Raw genomic sequence first — 23311 nt, 5'->3', positions numbered from 1 at the left:
CATAATACCCTCCAGTTCCATCCACATAGTTGCAAATGGCAAGGTTTCATTCCTTTTGATTGCTGAATAATACTCCATGGTGTGTGTATGTATATATATATATATATATATATATATATATATATATATAAAGATGGATGAATAAAGAAAATATACCACATTTTCTTTATTCATCCATCGATGGACATTTGGGCTCTTACCATACTTTGGCTATTGTTGATAGTGCTGCTATAAACATGGGGGTGCATGTGTCCCTTCGAAACAGCACACCTGTATCCCTTGGATAAATGCCTAGTAGTGCAATTGCTGGGTCGTAGGGTAGTTCTATTTTTAGTTTTTTGAGGAACCTTCATACTGTTTTCCAGAGTGGCTGCACCAGCTTGCATTCCCACCATCTTTTTTTTTTTTTTTTAATTTTCTTCCTTTATTTATTTTGAGAGAGAGAGAGAGTGCAAGCAGGGCAGGGGCAAAGAGAGAGGGAGAGAGAGAATCTGAAGCAGGCTCTGCACCATCAGCACAGAGCCTGACATAGGGCTCAGTCCCACAAACCGCGAGATCATGACCTGAACCCAAATCAAGAGTCAATGCTTAACCAACTGAACCACCCAGGTGCCCCTGATTAAGTAAGATGCAAATTTTTCCATCTTTTTTGTCTCTTAACAGTGTTTGATAGTTTCCAGTGTACGAGTCTTAATGTTTATTAAATTTTTTTCCTAAGTATTTTATTCTGTTTGATGCTATTGTAAATAAAATTGTTTACTTAATTTCATTCTTAGGTTGTTCTTTGCTGATCTATAAAAAGACAATCAGTTTTTGGTCTTACATTCTGCTACCTTGCTGATCCTGTTTATTACCTTTAAGTGCATGTCTTCTGCTTACTCTTTATTTTTATTCTTTTTCTAGTTTTTTCAGTGCATATTAGGTCACTTAGTTTCATTTTTTCCTAATTCATTATAAGGCTATATACATTTTCCCCAATTATTGTCTTAGCCACAAACATCTTGAAATATTTGTGGTTCGTTTTTAATTCATTGATTTTCTTTTTAATCCAATAATTTACAATTTTCAAGTGTTTGGAGGGTTATCTTTTTGTTGTTAATACTTTGGCATTGAGATTGGAGTTCATATCTGGTAGGATTTTTCTTTTGGAGTTTACTGATATTTTTCTGGTCTGGCTTCATGAGTAGCAAAATAGGAATGCTTTTTGCGTATAACCCTAAATAAACCATTTGGGACCAGAGTATCCTAGGTTTTTTGGACACAGTAGATAGAATACCTTCCATAAGATTAGTCTTCCCCTAAGTGCCTGCATAGTGAGTCTTATGCTATTTTACCTTATTCAAAGATATTTTTAAATGTCTTTGCAGCCACAAATAAGAAGAGTAATTCACCCAAGCCAGCTCGGTCCAGTATAGCAGGTAGTCTGTCACTTCGAAGAGCAATAGACTCTGGGGAAAATAGCCGTTCAAAGGGAGACTGTCAAACTCTGTCTGAAGGTAAATTTGGAGAGTTCAGAATGTAATTTCAGTGTGTAGATGTTTGTTATTTGAAATTGATGTTATGGTATAGGTAGGTTTAGATGTTTAAAGGCACCAGTAGTGCTGAAACTTGATTTGAAAGTTCTTGATCTCCCAAAAACAGACCCATCAGTAATAAAATGCAATCATTAGACTCATATTCTGGACTCCTTAATTTTAAATACCTGGCATCAAAAAAAACCTGAGATATGTCTCTAAATTGGCTTTGAGTCTTCCGGCAGTTTAAAAATGTGTATGTAGTGAGACATTCTAAAGTGGAAACTAGAGAACTTTTGTTTGCCTTCTTTCAGAGTATCCCATTTCTTTTCTGTAGGTTCCCCAGGAAGCTCTCAGTCTGGGAGCAGGCATAGTTCTCCCCGAGCCTTAACACATGGCAGTATCGGTGATATTCTGCCCAAATCCGAAGACCGGCAGTGTCAAGCTTTGGATTCAGATGCTGTTGTGGTTGCAGTTTTCAATGGTTTACCTGCTGTTGAGAAAAGGAGGAAAATGGTCGCCTTGGGGTAAGTTCTTTTGTTTATGTAGTGGAATAATTGCCAATAGCTTTATTCAATAGCACTTCTTAAGTCTATATCATAATGAGTAAAATAAATTTCTACTTCGTTAATTTTTTAGCAGATATAAAGTTTATTTGTTGTATTAAAATCTAACTAAAGTACCAGAGACCCTACTGTCTTTTCTTAGTGGAATGAAATGAGATATTATTAGAGGTTCTGTTATGTTAGAAATCATTGAAGTTAAGAGAATAATATTGTGTAACCTTGTGTGAATTCTGCCTTGTGAGTTTTTGTTGTGTGTGTCAGCTTTTTAAAAATTTATTTTACTTTATTTTTTTATTTTTTTCTATCTGCTCCACATTTTTTTTAATTAAAAAAAAATTTTTTTTTAACCTTTATTTATTATTGACAGACAGACACAGAGCATGAGCAGGGGAGGGGCAGAGAGAGGGGGAGACACAGAATCCGAAGCGGGGCTTGAACTCACAAACTGTGAGATCATAACCTGGGCCAAAGTCGGTCGCTTAACCGACTGAGCCACCCAGGCGCCCCTGCTCCACATTTTTTAAGACACTTGTGCTAGGCTACATTATGTCATAGATCTTCTATGCATGTTTTGTACAGAACAAAGCAATTCTAGCGTTTTTATTTTTAACACTGCTTTTGTACTTTCACTTTTTTTCTCTTCTCTTATGAAAATGTCTGCAAAACTCATAGTTGGAATTTCTCAAAAGGATATACTATTTGGTAGTCATCACCTTTATCTCTCACCCGGGAAACAAAAAGTCACATCCCAGCCATGTCAATTAAACTTTTACCAATTAAAAAGATTAAGTGATTATAGGATATATTGTCTGTGAACGTGCTCGATGAGCCCTTAATACCCATCTGCTGATCTATTTTATGGATATTAAATATATTTCTAAATTTAAACAATGGAATAGTTCTACCTTGGAGACTTTGAAAATGATTTTGAATTAGAGAGAGAATAACATCCCTTAAATTTACTTAATTTTATATAGTTTTAAGGTCTGGATAATTACCAAATGTAAAGAACAGTTGGTGTGATTTAGTTTTCTGATTTAGCTCCAGTTTAAGCAGTGGAAAGGTGTTACAATTATTAGATGTTATCTTGTCCTCCCCATTACCTAGCCTGATTTTATACGTATTCCATATTCACGTTGCAGCTACAACCAGCTTTTATATTTTGTTTGTTATGGAGATATTTATATCTGCCTTTAGTCATAACAATTAAATATTTATGAACGTAGACTTTTTTCTAGACTGTAAAATCCTTTATAAATATCTGCAGCCCTTAGCTTTGACCCTCACTTTACAGTTAATTGTATCACTAGCCTGGCTTATGTGATGTTTTCTAGTTTGTGTCTTTTTTCCCCTTCCCTAATTTATAGTAGTTTGTAAGCAAAAACTTTAAATACTAATAATAAGTGGTTAAAAATGGAAGTAAGAAAAGAGTATTAAGTGAAAATTTCCCCATCTTTGTCTCCCATCTGGTTAGTTTTCCAACCCCCTGCCCACACACTTCCCTGCTGTTTTTAATTTTTTATATATGCTGTGTTTTTTCAGTTCTTATGCATATTTAAGCAACTGTGACTATATAGCTTTTTTAGTACATAAAGCACACCTTATTTTCTCAGTAATATATCTCAAAAGTCTTTCTATATTAGTAAGAACTTATTATTTAGGACTTCTGTTTTTATCTTTTAATCAGAATTATTATTGAGATAATTATATGTTCACATGCAGTTCTAAGAAATAAAACAGATCCTATATACACCTTACGTACTTCCCTCTAATGATAACATTTTGCAAAACTGATACAATATCACAACCAGGATATGACATTGATACAGTCCATCATTTTCTAATCTTTTATTGTGAATCTTCTATTGGATTTTTTAAAAAATAAAGCACTAGTGCCATATACCCTACTTAGTTTCATGCTCAGTTTCAGGACAAGAAGAAAATGTAGATTATTGTATCGCTGACTAGTTACACAAAAATATCAGGTTGTTTTCTCCCTCTTTGAGGGCTACTGCTAAAGGTGGTCGTCTGGAAGGAATGCAGATGACTGATTTGGAAAATAATTCTGAAACTGGGGAATTACAGCCTGTCCTACCTGAAGGAGCTTCAGCTGCACCTGAGGAAGGTATGGAATGATAAAGTCATAATTAGGTGGAAGGTGAGAATAATGATCTTTTTTTGGTGTTGGTGTTGGGGGGTAGTTAAGTTATTGAGACATTGCTATCCAACATGGTTGATCTGAATACAGCATTTATTGTGCCACTGAATTTAATTTACTAGGACATCGAGCACACAGGAAGGCAAAATGGATAATTGGGTACATAAAAGGACACATCTTACTTAGATGGGACATTTGCAGGAGGGTGAGGGGAATCTATAGACAGTTCATCTACTCATTCACATCTCATTCAATTAATGTGTTAAGCCATCTATATGATAGGAATTGAGTTTTCTAGATATGCAAAGAAGAGATTAGATATGTTCACAGGCTTAGGGGAAGGCATGCACAAAATTATAGATTATTATATATAATATAATTATAATGTTAATTGTTAAGTACTTTGTTGGGTCCTTCCTTCCTTCCTTCCTTCCTTCCTCCCTTCCTTCCTTCCTTCCTTTCTTTTGTTTTTTGAGAGAGAGAGAAAGCATCTAAGCGAGAGAGGGGGGCAAAGGTAGAGGAAGAGAGAATCTCAGGCAGGCTCCACGCTTAGCACAGAGCCTGGTGTGACACTCAATCCCATGACCCTGGGATCATGACTAGAGCTGAAATCAAGAGTTGGATACTCAACTGACTGAGCCACCCAGGCGCCCCAGTACTTTGTCTTTTAAGGACAGTCTTAAAAAAAGAAGGGGTACCTGGGTGGCTCAGTTGGTTAAGTGCACGACTCTTGATCTCGGCTCAAGTCATGACCTTCACAGTTCATTGGATCAAGCCCTGTGTTGGGTTCTGTGCTGAGTGTGGAGCCTGCTTGAGATCCTTTCTCCCTCTCCCCCACTTGCTCACTCTCTCATAAAAAGTAAAATAAAATAAACTTAAAAAATAATAAAAGGCAGTTTTGATTAATGTTTGTATTCCAAACTTTAACCATTTAAAAACTCCTTTGGGGCTTTTGAGTAGCTCAGTTGATTGAGCCTCTGACTCTTGGTTTTGGCTTAGGTCATGATCCCAGGGTTGTGGGATTGAGCCCCACATTGGCCTCAATCAATCAAATCAATCTCTCTCTCTCTCTCTCTCTCTCACTCACTCCCTCTCCCTCCCTCCTCTCTCAAAATAAGTAAATAAAAATTAAAAATCTTAAAAAAAAATCCATTATGGTAACTGATTTCAACTCTGCCAATTCATTCTCAGTTACATTACTAGTATTCTTCTACATGTTCTTCCAGGTTCATTATTCTTTATTTAAAAGCATAGAAGACATTTTGTAATTTTGAGTAACAGAAGGTGTTCTGTGTGTTTTTACCATTGCTGTGTCCTTTATATGTCAGCAGAAAAGGATGTCAACTTTGACATTGATTTTTTTTTCCCCCATTTCTTACTGAAACTCTGCTGCCTTCCACCTCTGCACTTATTTGAATTTCAATGATTGATGAATTGCTGTAGCATGCAGGTGCCACCATATACCTCTGGCTGCCCTGTGAGAGGGTGTAGGAGTGGTGGCATTTTCAGGTTTTTCCCTTTTAGTTAGTGGAGCACAGCATTATATGCGTTTTGGCCGCAGCATTATTTCAATAGAAGAGACTAAATGAAAAGGATTTTTATTATTTTTTTCTTTTTATATTAAGTTTTTTTTTTTTGAGAGATACAAAGGCAGCATGAGTAGGAGAGGGACAGAGAGAGAGGGCAAGAGAGCAGATCCCAAGCAAGCTTTGCATTGCCTGCGCAGAGCCCAATGTGGGGTTCAAACTCATGAAACTGCGAGATCATGACTTGAGTTGAAGCCGAGTCGGACACTTAACCGACTGAAACACCCAGGCAGCCAAAAAGAATTTTTTTTTAATGTTTATTTATTCTTGAGAGACAGAGCATGAGCATGAGAGGGGCAGAGAGAGAGGGAGACACAGAATCTGAAGCAGGCTCCAGGCTCTGAGCTATCAGCACAGAGCCTGACGCGGGGCTTGAACCCACAAATGGTGAGATCATGACCTGAGCTGACGTCGAATGCTTAGCCGACTAAACCACCCAGGCGCCCCAGCCCGGGACCTGAAAAGGATTTTTAAAGTGAAGTATTGATTGTTAAAATGTTAAGAAATAATAATCATTTCTTGACCTTTTGGCTTGGATCAAGTATAAAACATTAAGAAATAAATATTTTGATTAAAAATCTTTATAGAAAGGACCTGTAGGTATTAGCTAGTTACTGTGCATGGATGGATGGATGGATGGATGGATGGATAGTTTATAAATTGCAGTGACTTAAATTTTTATAGCATGTACTGGAATTATAGGCCCCTTTTATTCATTCAGCATATGAAATTTCTAGTTTGCCTATCATACATTTGATGCTGGTGAAAAAGTTATTCCTGAACCTGCTGTTTAGTTCAGGATTTCTTTAACTTGTCACCATCGACATTTCGGGCCAGATGATTCTGTGTTGTAGAGGGTTGCCCTGTGCATTGCAGCATCCTTGGTTTTTAACCATTAGGTGCCAGTAGTACCTCCTCTGACTTACAATAACCAAAAATGTCCCCTGGGAGGCAAAATCATCCCCAGTTGAGAACCACTGGTTGAGTTGAATGATTCAACTAGGGACGACCACTTTCTAAGAATCACTTGCCAGAGTAGATCATAGTTTCCTGTGGGTACAAGGTATAGTTCTCAAGTATGCTGGTGGGTATTATGTGTTAGTGGTGGTAGGAGGAGGGCAGGGAGGGCAATTGAAAACTGGTCAGGTGTCGGACCAGTTAATAGCCAAGAAAGAATGATGGGTGCTGTGATAAAAGTATATAGGGAGCTCAAAGGACAGGTGTGTAATAATAAAAACAACATAATATTTACTAAGTCCTCATTATTATTAGAGACTGCTAAAGGCTACCAGATTTACCTTGTTTTTTCAATACATGCCTACATGATAGTTACTTTATTATCTTGATTTTATAGGTGAGTAAGCCCTAGTCTGGAGATGTAACTAAAGGGAGCCAAGATGGCAGAACAGCATGGAAGTTTTTTTGTGTGTCTTGCATCCATGAAATAGAGATGTAACTTACCTTACCCAAAGTCACAGAGTTAATAAATGGAAGGGCCAGAATTTGAACCCAGAGCCAGTGCTTTTTAGTAACCTAGTTCACCTTCAGAAAGATGATCCTAAGAGATGAGTACAAGTTAGTCAGGTGAAGACTAGTGAAAGATAGGGCCAGAATGGAGACAGATGACAGAACTTGAAGCATTACATTGTATGTCCTAGTTACAATTCGGAATTTGCACTTTGGGGTCTAAGCAAGAAGTAAGATAATAAAATTATGTTTTTAAATTTCTGTTCTAGGCACATTGTGGGGAATGGATTTGGGGTGGGGAAATAGATGTGGAATTAGGGGCAGGAAAACTGGTGAGAAGCAATGTTAAATTAATGTAGGTGCGAAGATGACTTTTACTTAATTTCAGCCTTAAACTCGTAAGTTAACATTATCTTAGCAATTTTTCTATGTAAATAGCTACTTGGCACCAAAAACCCTGAAACTTTTTGACAACAGTTTCATTTCTTATTTAAAGATAATTATTGATAGCTTATCATAAACTACAGAAAGGCATTTAATTGTCCACCTTTAGGGTCTACCATGCACTTTCAAGTCTTTCAAATTCTGATATTTAGAGTAAAGTAGTCATGTGACCCAGTAATATATAAGGAGCGATATGATATAAAGAGCTCAGCACTGAGTAAGAAAAGCTGCTGTAAGCATTCCAATCAACAGTGCCACAGAAGTACATCCTTGCAGTTTGTTGGGACCTAAACAGCTTGTTTACCGCTGGAGTTCCAGGATAGGCAGTGAGAAGAAAACTAATGGATGAGGCTGGAAGAAGGGAATACAGTGGACAAAAGGAGCTCTGAGCCTTTTGGAATCTACTTTGTGAGAGGAGGAGAGTGGGGCCTTGCTGCTGTGGTAATATTCTATCAGCAGAAGCAATTCTCAAGAAACCTTTATTCTTTATATTTACAAGCCTTGGTAGGAAGTCAACAAATGGGTTTGTCTTGTATCCGTGCTTAGGAGACACAAGGCTCTTATTTGAGCACAATACCTAAGAAAATTTTCTGTGTCAGATTACTGTGGGTAAGTCATTCAGTCTGTCTGTCTGTCTGTCTGTCTGTCTCTCAAATCTTCCTAAAGAAACTTTAAGGGGCGCCTGGGTGGCTCAGTCGGTTAATATCTGACTGTGGCTCAGGTCATGATATCATGGTCCGTGAGTTCGAGCCCCACGTCAGGCTTTGTGCTGACGGCTCAGAGCTTGGAGCCTGCTTCAGATTCTGTGTCTCCCTCTGTCTCTGACCCTCCCCCATTCATGCTCTATCTCTCTGTGTCTCAAAAATAAATAAACATTTAAAAAAATTAAAAAAAAAAAAAGAAACTTTAAAATAAAGCATTGTTTGTGTTACTGGCTGGGAATTTGGGACTACTAAGGAGGTCTGTTAAATATATTTGCCCATCAATGAGATGGTCTTCTTAGACATGACAGGCATTAGAGCTTTTTTCTAAGTGGGACCATATGGGACAACCTTACATTAATCTTGTCTTTAATGGCCTGATACTGAAAAGGTTGACACTACCCATATCCCTGTCAATGCTGCTGCCAGTTGATACCCTCCCTGCAGAATTCTTGTAGGTAGACCAGTGTCTTCCTTGTGCAGTTTAAGACTGGAGAGAATATTGTCTGATTGAGCTCCTATTGAAGTAGCACAAATCTCTTTCAGTTAAGTCAAGGCTGTCAATATATCCATCCCACGGAAAAGCCATGACATGCCTGTTACAAATCTTACTGGCAACCTAAGAGAGAAATACAGTTTGATACTCCAGCATAACTGATCCCTTTTGGGATATCGGTTAAGAGATTTTTATGTAAGTTAACAAAAACTCAATTCGCTTAAACAAAAAGGAAGGTATACTGTCATATTAACATGAAGTCTCACATAACTGTGGTAGGGCAGTTTCAGGGTTGGAAAACTTAGATGTTCAGTGTTCTCAAGAACTCATTTTTTCCCCATCTTCCCCATCAGAGCACCTTAACATCCTCTTATATCTCATTAATCACTGGCAGAAAAAGGAAACTTGGCAAAGTCTATAAACATTTGGTTCTCCTTGACCCATTTCATGTGGCCATATGGAAGAGGGAAGATACCAAACAGCATTGAGGTTCTGTATTAGAAAGGAGTGAGGCAGTGGTGCCCAGTGGCTTAGTCGGTTAAGCATCCGGTTCTTGATATTGGCTCAGGTCATCATCTCATGGTTCATGGGTTCAAGTCTGTTTTGGGCTCTGCACTGACAGCGTTGGAGCCTGCTTGGGATCCTCTGTGCCCCTCTCTTGCTTACTCTCTTTCAAAAAATAAATAAACATTAAGAAAAAAGAAAAGAGTGAGGCAGGTAAAACATTAGTGTCTGTTGCACCAAGTGGTTAATATATTTCCTAAGCATCTGAAATTTGAGCACCCATCAATAAGGGAGTTAGAACTAAAAGTACAGTACTAACAGTACTAAGCATATAGTGGATGCTCAAAAAATGTGGTAGGTGATATAAAAATATCCTACTTCAAATTTCACTGTAAGATGCAGATTTTGTTTTCTGCATTTAACATCTCTGTGGCATCTTACATTTAATGGTATCTTATAATTACTATCAATGAAAGCCAGTTTTCTGAAAACCTATAAACACCTGGTAAGATTAAGAAAGGTCAAGTATTCCGACTTCTTAGAGTTGGTAAAATATCACTAATTTACTTAGGTAGGCAGTGGGTAGACATTGCAATATACGGGGCAAGGCACAGCATATAGCTTGTGGTCTGTTGACTGACAGCAGCTAATTTCATTTTTAAAAACAATGAAAGTGTTTGACCTTATGTTCACTCCCTCTCACTTATTTAAAAAAATATTTTTCTTAAGTTTACTTACTTATTTTTGAGAGGTGGGGGGGAGAGAATCCCAAGCGGGCTCCACACTGTCAGCAAGGAGCCCGATGCAGGGCTCAAACCCACAAACCATGAGGTACCAAGAGTCAGGCGCTTAATTGGCTGAGCCACCCAGGTGTCCCTCCCTCTCACTTATTAAAAAAAAAAAAAAAAAAATTTTTTTTAATGTTTATTTAGTTTTGAGAGAGAGAGACAGAACCCAAGTGGGGAAGGGGCAGAGAGAGAGGGAGACACAGAATCTGAAGTAGGCTCCAGGCTCTGAGCTGTCAGCACAGAGCCTGACGTGGGGCTTGAACCCACCGACCATGAGATCATGACCCAAGCCAAAGTTGAATGCTTAACCGACTGAGCCACCCAGGTGCCCCCCTTCCCTCTCACTGATTGCAATGATTTGTGCAGGACCTGTTGACCCAGTATTGGGTATGGCCAACTATTAAGCTAGAGGTCAGGAGACCAATTTTGCTTTCTCATTACATTCACAAAGCTAGGGAACTTTCTTAAGTGTTCGTGGCCCTGTCTGGTACTATATAAATAAATAATAAGTTTATACTATACTTCATAGGAATCCAGTGAGTGGTATTCTAAGAAATAGGAAGTTTGGGGACCAAAATAATTCCCAACTTTTAAAGATATATAATGAATAAAGAGTTTGAAAGATTTGGGGAATTCCTGAGAATCCAGAGAATGATTTCCTTGTTTGTGAATCTGTCAGGAATTCAGAAACACTAGTTCTAGATCAAATTTATGCCTTTGCCTGGAATTTCAACCCACTTGTAGAGTGGGTTTTAGTATTTTCAGCAACAGTTCCGTGAAGGGCCACAAGGTGGAGGTGGTGCTTCATGGAAGTAGCTGGTTTGGTCTCTAAGGAAGAAGTATCGTACTTTGCTTTTTATAGCAGGAAAGTTTTAGTTCTCTTTGCTGAACAAGGAGATTTCAGAAATGTCCATACACCCAGCCTATGTCTTCTAAATATTTAAGGGAGAAATAGTACTACACAAAACTCTTCTTGGAAACAGAAGAGGAAGAATTCACTGGTAAAGCCATTTGGGGCTATAGTTTTCTTCGTTGGAAGTTCTTTTAACTACAAGTTGTATTTCTTTAGTAGGTAAAATACTTATTCAGGTGATCTGTTTTTACCTGAGTGACCTTTGGTAGTTTGTGTCTATCAAAGAATTTCTTCATCTCATTGATGTTCTTAATTTCATGAGCATAAAGTTGTTTATTATCATTTTAATGTCTGTAGAATCTGTTGTGATGTCCCCTGTTTTATTCCTGATATTAGTAATTTTGTTCTCTTTTTCCTTAGTCTCCTTAGAAGCTTTTCAATTTTATTGATATTTTTAAAGAACTAACTTCTTGTGTCACTGATTTCTTTTTCTGTTGTTCCCTGCAAATTTTATTTTTGTTCTGTATTTCCTTTCTTATATTTGCTTTAAGTTTATTTACTCTTTTTTCTGGTTTCTTAAAATAGATGCTTAGATCATTGAGACCTTTTACTTCTCTAATGTAAGCATTTAATGGTATAAATTTCCCTGTAAGCACTGCTATAGCCACATCTCCCAAATTTTGATATGTTGAATTTTTATTTTCATTCAATTTAGAATGTTTTATTAATTTTGGAAAAATTTCTGCTGTTTTCTCTTAATGCATTGTCTGTCCTTTGTTTTTCTTGCTATCTGTGGCAGTCTGTTTGACACAGTGGAACTATCACCATTTATCCCCTTATATTTTAACTGCTTTTTAATGATTTTCATTTTTCTATTTCTTTAATATTCTGTTTAATTTCCTTAGTTCTGTCTTTAAGTTTGCTAACCTCTTTTCCAACTTTGCTTAAATCTATTAATATTTTAATTTTAATGACTGTATCTTTCATTTCTAGAAAGTCTGTTTAGTAATTTTTTAAGTTTCCTTTCTCAAACAGGTCCTTATATTAATTTATGAAAAAATCATGGTATTGTCCTTATATTTGTGTATTTCGCTTGACTCATTTCAGGTGGATTGCCCGCCTTTTTTGTTTTGTAAATTTTAATTAGAACACACCTTTCTAAGAATCTTTTTCTGCCTCATCTATCCCTCCCTCCCCTGAAAACATCCCCCCCCCCCCCCCCCGTGATAATTTATGACCTGGATTGTGGAACCTTCCCTCCAGAGAAGTTTTTTGTTGTTTTTTTTTAAATGTTTTAAGAGTATTCACAAGCACTTCTATATCTGCTCTAAAGTCTTTGTTAGTTAGATACTTCCAGCATCTCATTCATTTCAGCATTGATGTTTGTTGATTGTCTTTTCCTAGGTCTTCATATGCTGAACTCATTTTGCATTGTATCCTGGATTCTTTTTTTTCTTTTTTAATCTGAAAGAGAGAGAGAGGAAACACGAGCAAGTGGGAGAGAGGGGCAGAGGGAGAGGGAAAGAGAGTCTTAAGCAGGCTCCATGCTGGGCTCCCAACACAGGGCTCCATCCCATGACTCTGGGATCATGACCTGAGCCAAAATCAAGAGTCAGACACTCAACCGACTGAGTCACCCAGGCACCCCGTATCCTGGATATTTTTAATATGTTATGAGATTCCGGATCTTATTTAAATCTGACAGTTTGGGGCACCTGGGTAGCTCAGTCAGTTAAGCGTCCGACTTAGCTCAGGTCATGATCTCACGGTTTGTGAGTTCGAGCCCCACGTTGGGCTCTGTGCTGACAGCTTAGAGCCTGGAGCCTGCTTCGAATTCTGTGTCTCCCTCTCTCTGCCCCTCCCTTGCTCCCTCTCTCTCTCAAACATAAATAAACATTAAAAAAAATTTTTTTTAATGTTAAATCTGACAGTTTGGTGGTGGTACTTCAAATTCTGGTCTACACCAATATACCTGTTCCTATTTACTTTTCAGTACCCTTAAAGAGCTGCTTCATGGATTCTGTCCAGGTTTTATAGCTTCATTTAGTGGGAATGATGGAATGGAATGTGCTTATTACTCCATCTTACCTAGAACCTTTACTCCAGAAGATTTTCCGTCTGCTTTATTCAAATAGCACTAGCTCCTGACCAATTTTTGTATTAATTTCCTGAGACTTAAACCTCAACTTTAAATCCCAAACCTAAATTAGGCACATAGGCCTTAGTTTGAATTCTGAGATCAGCTGAGCCCAGCAGAAACAGACAGGAGACTGTATTCCTATACCAGTAGGCAGACTTTTTCTAGTCCGTTCTTTCAATAAGAATTTTAGCTTTATGCAGGGAAATAAGTTTCAGTCATTCAACTCCCTTTCTGTGGTGGGTCCAAGGGAATATTAAAGATGTTCACATCTAAATCTTGGGTTTCTGTGGCATCTGACCTGTTAGTTTTCCCTACCTGTTTGTTTTGGTACCTGTGTATTTCTCTTCTTTTTTTTTTTTTTTAACATTCATTTATTTTTGAGAAAGAGATACAGTGCAAGTGGGGGAGGGGCAGAGAGAGGGAGACGCAGAATCTGAAGCAGGCTCCAGGCTGTGAGCTGTCAGCGCAGAGTCCGATGTGGGGCCCGAACCCACAAGCCGTGAGATAATGACCTGACCCGAAGTTGGAGGCTTAACCAACTGAGCCACTCAGGCACCTCTCTCTTCTTTCTTTTAAATGGGCTGTTCATTAACATACCTTTTTTTATATTTTCTTTAGCATGTATAAGGGTTTATAGCAGGAAGATTTCCAGATTTTCTTGGTCACTATCTTGTTGAAAGAGAAGCACTTTCTATAGAATTCTTCTTTTTCTTTTTTCTTGTTTTAAGTTTATTTATTTATTTATTTTGAGACAGAGAAAGGGAAAGCACAAGTAGGGGAAGGGGTAGAGAGAGGAGGAGAGAGAATCCCAAGCAGGCTCCACACTGTCAGCTCAGAGCCCAACAGGGTGCTCAAACTCACAAATTGTGAGATTATGACCTGGACTGAAATCAAGAGTCAGATGCCTAACTGACTAAGCCACCTGGGTGCACTTAGAATATTTCGTTTAAGAGTCAGTTGATGTACGTAAAAACAAAATTGGAGGCCGAAATGGGATAGTAACTCATTTATTGCTAAGAGTTTTTGGAATTTCTTATATACACGCATATGTGTAAGTATAACCGTGTATTTATATAACATTTATATGTTTTAGGCTAGAAACGATTACATCTATATTGAATCAGGATTAAAAGTTTCTATTATCTCTTATGACTCTAGAAAAAACTGTTTGCTTTGGAAAAAATATTCTCAATATAATGAAATTAATACTGGTTTCAAATTACTGCTTGCAGGTACTTTCCACTACTTGTGGAAAGGGCAATTTTAATCTTTGAGAACAAAAATAAAACCACTGCTCTAAATAACTAATGAGAACTGAGGTTTGTGTGGTTACTTTTTTATTTGTTTTGTTTGGTGTCTACCATTGTCTTGTGATCTAGGGTAAAATTCAGTAGGAATCTCAGTTTAGTGGGCGAGGAGACTTTGTTTTCCTTTCACTAGCAGTGGTTTCATTTCAGAAACATGTTCTCCCCTTCTTTCATGCCAGGAATGAGTAGTGACAGTGATATTGAATGTGACACTGAGAATGAGGAGCAGGAAGAGCACACCAGCATGGGAGGATTTAACGACTCTTTCATGGCACAGCCCCCAGATGAAGGTGCGGCACATGGTCTCATTTCACAGAGATTAATAAAACCATCTCTTCTGCTGCTATTGCTGCTGCTTCTTTTGCTTCTGCTGCTGCTTCTGCTGCTTTTTCTTTTTTAATTATTGTCTTTTGTGAAACAATATTCTATGGGGTAAACTAAATGGTGAGTACTGAAAAAATGTGCTAGGTACTGTTTAGTCAGATACCTGCTGGATACTACTTAATGGAACGGGATCAGCAACCTGCTCTAGTGTATAGCCTGTAATCTAAGAATAGCATTTATGTTGTACAGAGCTTTTAAAAACAAAAACAACACTGAGAAGATTTTCCATAGAGGCAGTCTGTAGCCTACAATACCTAAATATTTTCTATCTGCTCTTTTATAATAAGAAAATGCTTATCAACCCCTGGGGAGGGTTCAGATGTTATTAGATGTTAGTAGCCTAGCTTAATAAGGAAACTTTTTAAAAGATTTTTTTTCTGACTTCTTAGAAATGCATTTAGTTTATGGAAGCATCATTTTTTAAATTTCCTCTTCCTCCCAAAATAGTTTTAGGAATAAAACTCACTGAGATAAAGTCATTGTTAGTATTTTTGTTTTGTTTTAGGAGTACCACATAATGATTTGATAGTATGTATGTATTGGGAAATGATTAACACAGTAAGTTTAGTTAACATCCATCACCCATTATTAATATTTTATCCAGAGACTTTAATGATCAGTCTTAGCATTCCTCTGCAAGATTTCCTGGAATGGCAACATTGTTAGGCTTATGCCAGTTTTCGGCATTACAATTTTACAGATTTCCCTGAAGTTCTAGTTTTTTTTGTTTTTTGTTTTTTGCTTCCAAAATAGAGCTGAGCAGTTGATGGTTTTTAGGTATTATGACACTGTTAGTAATTTTCTATTTCTGAAAGAAGCAGCTAGATTTTGGGCACGTTATTTTGAGTGCTGATGGATTTTTTTAGTGATATTTGCGTGTGCAATTTAATTTGCCTTAAGATACATTTTAATGTTTACAAAGTCAGTCTTCAAAGTATATACATCATCATCATTTCCTGTTCCTTTCTTCAGCTGCTCCCACAGTGTCCCCAGGAGAACAAAGTTAGGCAGTGACTTTCATCTTCTAATTATGGGTATTACACATTTTACTTTTTCTTGTTTTTTTTTTTTTTTTTTTCCCTTTGTGCTTGCTTATACTTGATTCAGATAACAAATTTTCTATGAAGACAGAGGTTTGTCTACAACCCACGAATCTTTGTCACTTAACTAACATGCTTAGGAAGATCACTTAAAGACATGGAAAAGAAAATACTGGTCTTTAAAAACTGTTATCTGCTTTTAATTTTTTATATTAGATACGCATTCCAGTTTTCCTGATGGTGAACAAATAGGCCCTGAAGACCTCAGCTTTAATACTGATGGAAACAGCGGAAGGTAATTTTCAAATCCAGAGAACTGACTTGCAAGCTACCTTGACCCTGAGATTTGCTTTAGTTGGTGCTCAATTTGTCATCGGTCAGATAATCAGATTTGGTCTTATTTTTTTTCATCATCTCTGCCTGAAATAGTATTTCTGAAACTTTAGAAAGTAGCACAATTGTAGTATATGACATTAGTACACAGGACAAAATTAGCAGTGTGGGAAGAATTTTGTGTAATGTAATGAATTAACAGTGTAGTCCTCAATTAATTTAGTAAATCAGTATATTCCTAAAAGGCAGTTTGTCTCCTGCAGTAGAAAGGTGGTTAACTGCCGGACAGTGTACGTAGAGACCGTGCATGCGCTCAGTAACTTGCTCAGTCTCGGTACCCCTCTATCCTTGGCTAGATTCTCAGTTGTGTTTAAATGACCACTTTATAGTTTGGGTTTTAATCATAGTTTATAGCTTCATTAGTGCCTGTAAATTAGGGAAGAGAAAAATTACTTATGTATAGATTCTGCCCTGTAGATACTTTATGTGAATAAATAAAGCAAAAGTAGACTGAATCTCCTCTTTGGAGTATGTTGGCTGACTAAAAGTTAATTTATTTATCTTTTCTTGTTTGTTCAGGTGTAGACACACTGATTAATGGCATAATCTTTCTATTATACGACTTTTACATACAGAATTTTAAATGAGTTAAGTTCATGTGAATTGGTCATGTTCCATATGAACACATGGAAGATCATTTACAATTATTTCAGTTTTTCCTGCCTTTTATTAAACAGCTGTAGTGCAACAAGTAGTTTACAGCCCTCTTGTCTCTTTTATTTTCATCAGTTGGACATTGTTTTCAGTGTCAATATGTTTAAAGATTCCTACACATTGCACAGTGGTTTACATGAAACTGTGGTATAATGTTTACTTTCATACTTAATTAGCCCAAAATAATTGCCAAACTTTCCATTGTGCTCCTGGATTTGTGTTTGAGCTGCTATAGCATTTGTGAAAAAATACACTGAAAGTTGGTAACAGACTATTGAAGAAGCATGAATATAATACATGTGAGAGGCACCTCCTCTACTTATATTTTACTTAATGAAGATTGTTTGCTTTTCCATGTCTAATGTCTTGCCAAATTCTGTGATTCATGGTTGGCTTTTGTTGAAAACAGGTCGCACTTTTTGTTAATAAAATGAACTTGAGAAAATATTATGCCTCTGCAATTTATTAAAAGTGGGACAGGAAGTCCCCCACCCTTTTTTTTCCTATTCACATTGCCTGTGTACAGTTGAGGCTGTTAAGCTCTATAGACTGTTAGTAGTAAATGCATGAGGAAATTAAGACTTACTTATATTTTATACTCTTACACTCTTGGTAATATATATGATTGCTTTTTCTCCTTAAAAGCTAGTTGGAGGGGCGCCTGGGTGGCTCAGTCAGTTAAGCATCTGACTTCAGCTCAGGTCATGATCTCACGGTTCATGAGTTTGAGCCCCACGTCAGGCCCAGTGCTGACAGCTCAGAGCCTGGAGCCTGCTTCAGATTGTGTGTCTCCTTCTCTCTCTCTGCCCCTTCCCCACTCATGCTCTGTCTCTCTCTCTCTCAAAAATAAATAAACATTTAAAAAAATTTTTAAAGTTAGTTGGAAATATTTAAGTACTATAATCATATGAGAAGTAAAAATTTAGCATTCACTTACTAACATGATAGTGTTGGTGTAGTGTCATGTAGTTATTAGGTAGTTTATCATGCAGTGCTCTAAAACATAACTAATACATTCTTTAACACATTTCAGTATCTCTTAGATAGAAATGTTTTTCGGTTTATCACATTTTGTTGACATTTTTTTAATCTGACTTTTTGTTAACCTCTATACTGCATTGTAATAGATGAAGATATAAAGTAACAATTTTACACCTTTAGTGTTGAGGGCAAACCATTGTACGGATTGATTAGATTTTTTTTTTTTTTTTAAGTTTATTTATTTTTGAGACAGAGAGAGACAGAGCATGAACGGGGGAGGGTCAGAGAGAGAGGGAGACACAGAATCGGAAGCAGGCTCCAGGCTCTGAGCCATCAGCCCAGAGCCCGACGCGGGGCTTGAACTCACGGACCGCGAGATCGTGACCTGAGCCGAAGTCGGACGCTTAACCGACTGAGCCACCCAGGCGCCCCGAGTAGATTTTTTTTTTTAATGAGGTTCATTAGTTGGAACCTGCAAACACAAATATGTTTGACTACTTTGAATCTCTCACTGTTAGCAGCTCTTTCTTCACTTTTATTTGATATAGAACTCAGTGTTTTCCTGTGTATCTTTATAATTTTATTTATTTTTAAAATATGGGAAACTACATGTGGTTAAGAACTAAGAGAAGCCTGAGAGTAGACTGCTCATTTGGGAAAATTTACTTGTAAAGCTTCTAGCACACATGATTTAATCATGAGATTCTCTTAGGTCATTAATCTACAGGGTAGCATTTTGAGGTATCTCTCTCTCATTTATTGGGAGGAGGTATACTTTTTTTTTTTTAAGTAGGCTTCATGCCCAGTGCAGAGCCTAAAGTGAGGCTTGAACTCACAACCCTGAGATCAAGACCTGAGCTGAGAACAAAAGCCAGATGTCTAATTTACTGAGCCACCCAGGCGTCTGGATATACTTTTTAAAATCATAGATGTTCTTAACCATTGCTCTTAATTTTCATGACCTTGCAGTTTTTTTAGTGAGTGGATTCCCTAGAATAACATAGTGATATTTGGATCATGGTACATTTTTGTCTTAAGTATTTTTCTAGCTCTTCTGATGCTTTCAGGCTATGTATAAAAACAATCAGGAGTGCTCTCCTTGTTTTGGATAAGTTGAGAGCTGGTTTAGACCATTTTATTTAAAAAAAATTTTTTTTTATATTTTGAGAGAGAGTGCAGGTGCTAGTGGGGGAGGGGCAGAGAGAGGGAGAGAGAGAATCTCGAGCAGAGCCTCACGTGGGGCTCGATCTCACAGACCCAAAGATCATGATCTGAGCTGAAGTTGAGTTAGATGCTCAGCTCACTGAGCCACCCAGGTTCCCCATAATTTTTTTTCTTTTTTTTTTCCTTTTTTTAAAAATATGGGGCTTCAACTCACGACCCTGTGATCAAGATCAGAACTGAGATCAAGAGTCAGAGGTGCCTGGGTGGCTCAGTTGGTTAAGTGTCCAATTCTTGATTTCTCCTTAGGTCATGATCTCACAGTTTGCGAGATCAAGCCCTGCATCAGGCTCCACAGCTGGCGGCACAAAGCCTGCACGGGATTTGCTCTCTCCCTATCCCTCTGCCCCTATCCCACTCATGTTGTCTCTTTCTGGAAAAAAAAAAAAAAAAGAGGGTGTTTGGGTGGCTCAGTCAGTTAAGCATCCGACTTCAACTCAGGTCATGATCTCGTGGTTTGTGAGTTTGAGCCCCAGGTCGGGCTCTGTACTGACAGCTCAGAGCCTGGAGCCTGCTTCAGATTCTGCGTTTTCCATCTCTCTGCCCCTACCCCACTCTCACTGTGGCACTCTCAAAAGTAAACATTGGAAGAGGAAAAAAAGTCAGACATTTAACCCACTGAGCCACACGGGCAACTGAAACCCTTTTAAATTGGTAGGATTTCAGTTTACTTTGATAGCAAGATTATTTTCGGTTGTTACAGCTGTAGGAAAATTGGAAAGTATTTGGTTCTTTACACTTGCACAAAAACTTTGTAGGGAAAATATTTGAGCTTAATTGTTGTATTCTCATGTATTTTAGGAAGCTAACTTATTCGTATATTCTGAGTCCATATTTAAGAATAAAGTCTATCTCTTGAAAAGCAAAAAATGCAAGGTTCTAAAGAAATGATATTGAACCTGCCCTCCTGGTATAAAATTCTCTGTTTTGTAATTAAAGTCGGAAACATGTTGTACCAAAAACCAAGAACTAACTGGTAGGTAACTAAAGGACAGAATGAGTACTCAAAAGCAGTTCCATTATGGTGAAGAAAATGATGCCTATTTTGTTGGGCTCCAGTTCACTTCAAGTAATTTTGTTTGTGAATTATAAAATGGTAAGAAATAGGCAGCATATATAAATTTTCAGTCCATTGAGAAAAATGGGATTCAGTTAACAAGTGTCTGCCATTCTCTCTAGGTAGACAACTACTGTCCTTGAGCCAAATCCCTACGGCTGTTTATTTTTGGAAACAAAGTGGTTTTGGAACATATTAATATCCATTCATTTATAGTTTGTCAGTGACTGCTTTTGCCGTACAAAGGCAGAGCTGAGTAGCCGCTAAGGAAACCTGTTGGCTCCAGAGCCTCAAATATTTACTCTCACACCCTTTACAGATAACAATTGCTGGCTTCTGCTCTGTTGATATTAATGGGAACTTCATGGTTTTTTTAGTATAGAACGTTTATGTTTGAAAAAGCATGATTTTTAAGTCAAAAAGGTGAACATTTGATTAGTTTTGTGTTTACTTTTGTGTGGGGTACTGTCCTGTTCTAGAATCATAAGAAGGCTGAAAGGGGCACCTGGGTGGCTCAGTTGGTTTAAACATCTAACTCTTGGTCTTGGCTCCAGTTATGATCTAATGGTTTATGAATCCGAGCCCCACTTCACGCTTTGTGCCGTCAGTGCAGAGTCTGCTTGGGATCCTCTCTCATTCCATTGCTCTTGAAGACCAAACGATTTCAAAGGTGAAGGACCTGTTAGCATTTAGTAGTGCTGGATCTTTTTTTTTTTTTTTTTTTAATGTTTGTTTATTTTTGAGAGAATACGAGCGGGGGAGGTGCAGAGATGGAGGGAGACACAGAAATGGAAGCAGGCTCCAGCCTCTGAGCTATCAGCATAGAGCCTGACACAGGGCTCGAACTCACCAACCACAAGATCATGACCTGAGCCAAAATCAGACACTTAACCACCTGAGCCTTCCAGGCACCCCAGTAGTGGGATCTTTGAAAAATATAATTACTTTCCCAAATTCTAGTCGTTATATAGTAAGTCTGCACTGAATTCCTCAGTGGTGCCAGGAAATCTTCCCTCTTCCTTGGGGTGATATGCCTGCTTTGGCTATGCTAGACTTCAGGTAGCAGTAAGAGGAGGAGAAGGCATAGGAGAAGGTACCAGTTCCTTTTCCCTCTTCGCATTGGTTGTTCATGATCTGGTCTGCAAGAGCAGACCCCCCCTTTCATTCCCATTCTCCTACATGTAGCTGTCATCACCTGCAGTCTGTGCAAATCATGAATAGTGGACATAAATTTCCAATGAGTTCCTCTACTGTGCTTCTACTTTCTGGCACTTTGTGTATCTTTTAAGTCTTTTCCTTCCACCATTACCTTGTTTCACTATTTTTTTTTTTTTTTTTTTTAAGTAAACTCTACCACCAACTTGGGGCTTGAACTCATGACCCCAGATCAAGAATCCCTTGCTCTACCCTCTGAGCTAGCAAGTGCCCCCAGTATTTAGTATTTTTATTTCGTGTTTCTTTCCTAGAAAATTTCTTCTTAATGAATGTTTTCTCTTAAGCCAAAGGATATAGCAGTTAATGCTTGCAGTGTGCACAGACATGGTTTCTGGACAGCTTTGACCAACTGTGTCATTGAATCCTTAAGTAACCGTTGAGGTAGATGATTTGTGTGTCCTACCCATTTGTCAGAGAAACATGCAGTTTAGGGAGGTTAGGTGATTCTCTGAAGGTTCCACACCACTGGCAAGGATGGAATGAATTGCTGGTCTGGTACTTTTTTTAGTTCTTCACACTTGAACCAAATCCAGCATTTTTATACCTAATAATTTTAAAGCTCCAGATTTTCCTGTTTTTTTAACTTTTTATTTTGGGGTAATTTTAGATTTACAAAGAGATACAAAAGTCCTGACAGAGTTCCCATATACCCATCATGCAGCTTTTACTCAGCTTCTGCTTTTGTTAACATCTTCTATAACTGTAGAATAGTAATCAAAACTAGGAAATTAGTCGTTTACAGTACTGTTAACTACAGAATTTATTCAGATTTCACCAGTTAATTTATTTTTTAATGTTTATTTTGGGAGAGAAAATGCACACATGTGAGCAGGGAAGTGAAGGGCAGAGATAAAGGGAGAGAGAGAATCCCAAGCGGCTCTGTGCTATCAGCGCAGGGCCCGAAGCAGGGCTCCATCCCACAAACCACGAGATCATGACCATAGCTGGTATCAAGAGTTGGCTGCTTAACTGATTAGGCCGCCCAGACACCCCACCAGTTATTGTATTAATGTCCTTTTTCTGTTCCAGGATCCAGTCCAGCATCCCACATTGCATTTAGCTGTCATGTTTCTTTAGTATCCTCTGGTCAGTGACAGTTCTCAAGTCTTTCCAGTTTTTCATGACCTTGATATTTTCGAAGAGGACCAATTATTTTATAGAATGTTCCCTTATTTGGGTTTGTTTGATATTTTCTCATATTTAACTGAGATTAAGCATTATTGGGAAAACTACCACAGATGTGATATGCCCTTCACATTGCAGTGTATCAGGGGCTATATATAGTGCAGGTATTTATTATTGATGACGCTAATCTTGATTAGGTGGTCAAGTTGGTGTTTGCCAGGATTCACACTATTTATTTACAGTTTTTCCCTTTGTAATTACTAAATATTTGAGGCAAATACTCTTTCTGCTTAAACTCTTACTACCTTTAGCACCTACTGGTGGATCTTGCCTACAACAATTATGACTGCAGTGTTCTAATTGTTTTCTATTTCCCTGTTCCTTATACATTTATTATTAGAATTTTGTAAGGAAAAGTCCCTTCTTTCCCATTTAGCTTTTTATTCGACCACTTATTTGTATCAGTGTGCACTCATGGATATTATTTTATTCTTTATGATCCAATATGTCATTATTTTAAAGTTCAGTTCTAGTTTTGGCTATCGGAAGCTCTTTCAGGTTAGCTTTTGTATCCTTTTGGTATGTTCCTTCCTCCTCCTTTTCCTCTTCTCCCCCCACAAGATGCTCCAGGCTTATCTTGTCTTTCCTCTGCCTCTTTTTATGGACAGTGGTATTTAAAAAGTAAGATTGGGGTGTTAAGGTGTGCGTGTTGTTTCT

General features: G+C 37.8%; 1 protein-coding gene across 12 annotated transcripts in view; it reads left to right on the top strand.

The window, feature by feature from the left end:
• The window catches only part of TRIM37 (tripartite motif containing 37), a 145842-nt gene that overhangs the window by 114319 nt on the left and 8212 nt on the right, over nt 1–23311 (top strand). For 2 of the 12 annotated variants that reach the window (XM_049637781.1, XM_049637770.1), the window contains 6 exons: nt 1368–1496; nt 1852–2041; nt 4066–4205; nt 14704–14814; nt 16165–16243; nt 16861–17467. In XM_049637781.1, coding sequence (XP_049493738.1) covers nt 1368–1496; nt 1852–2041; nt 4066–4205; nt 14704–14814; nt 16165–16243; nt 16861–16879 — 668 coding nt within the window. In that variant the 3' untranslated portion in view covers nt 16880–17467. Of the gene's footprint in view, nt 1–1367; nt 1497–1851; nt 2042–4065; nt 4206–14703; nt 14815–16164; nt 16797–16860; nt 17469–23311 lie in introns of those variants that run through there. The other 10 variants (XM_049637771.1, XM_049637775.1, XM_049637778.1 and 7 more) reach the window with 9 other exon arrangements.

This window comes from Panthera uncia, chromosome E1 (genome assembly GCF_023721935.1).
Source record: "Panthera uncia isolate 11264 chromosome E1, Puncia_PCG_1.0, whole genome shotgun sequence".
In the NCBI taxonomy this organism is placed as follows: domain Eukaryota; kingdom Metazoa; phylum Chordata; class Mammalia; order Carnivora; family Felidae; genus Panthera; species Panthera uncia.
This window is presented reverse-complemented; position numbering and strand designations above follow the sequence as displayed.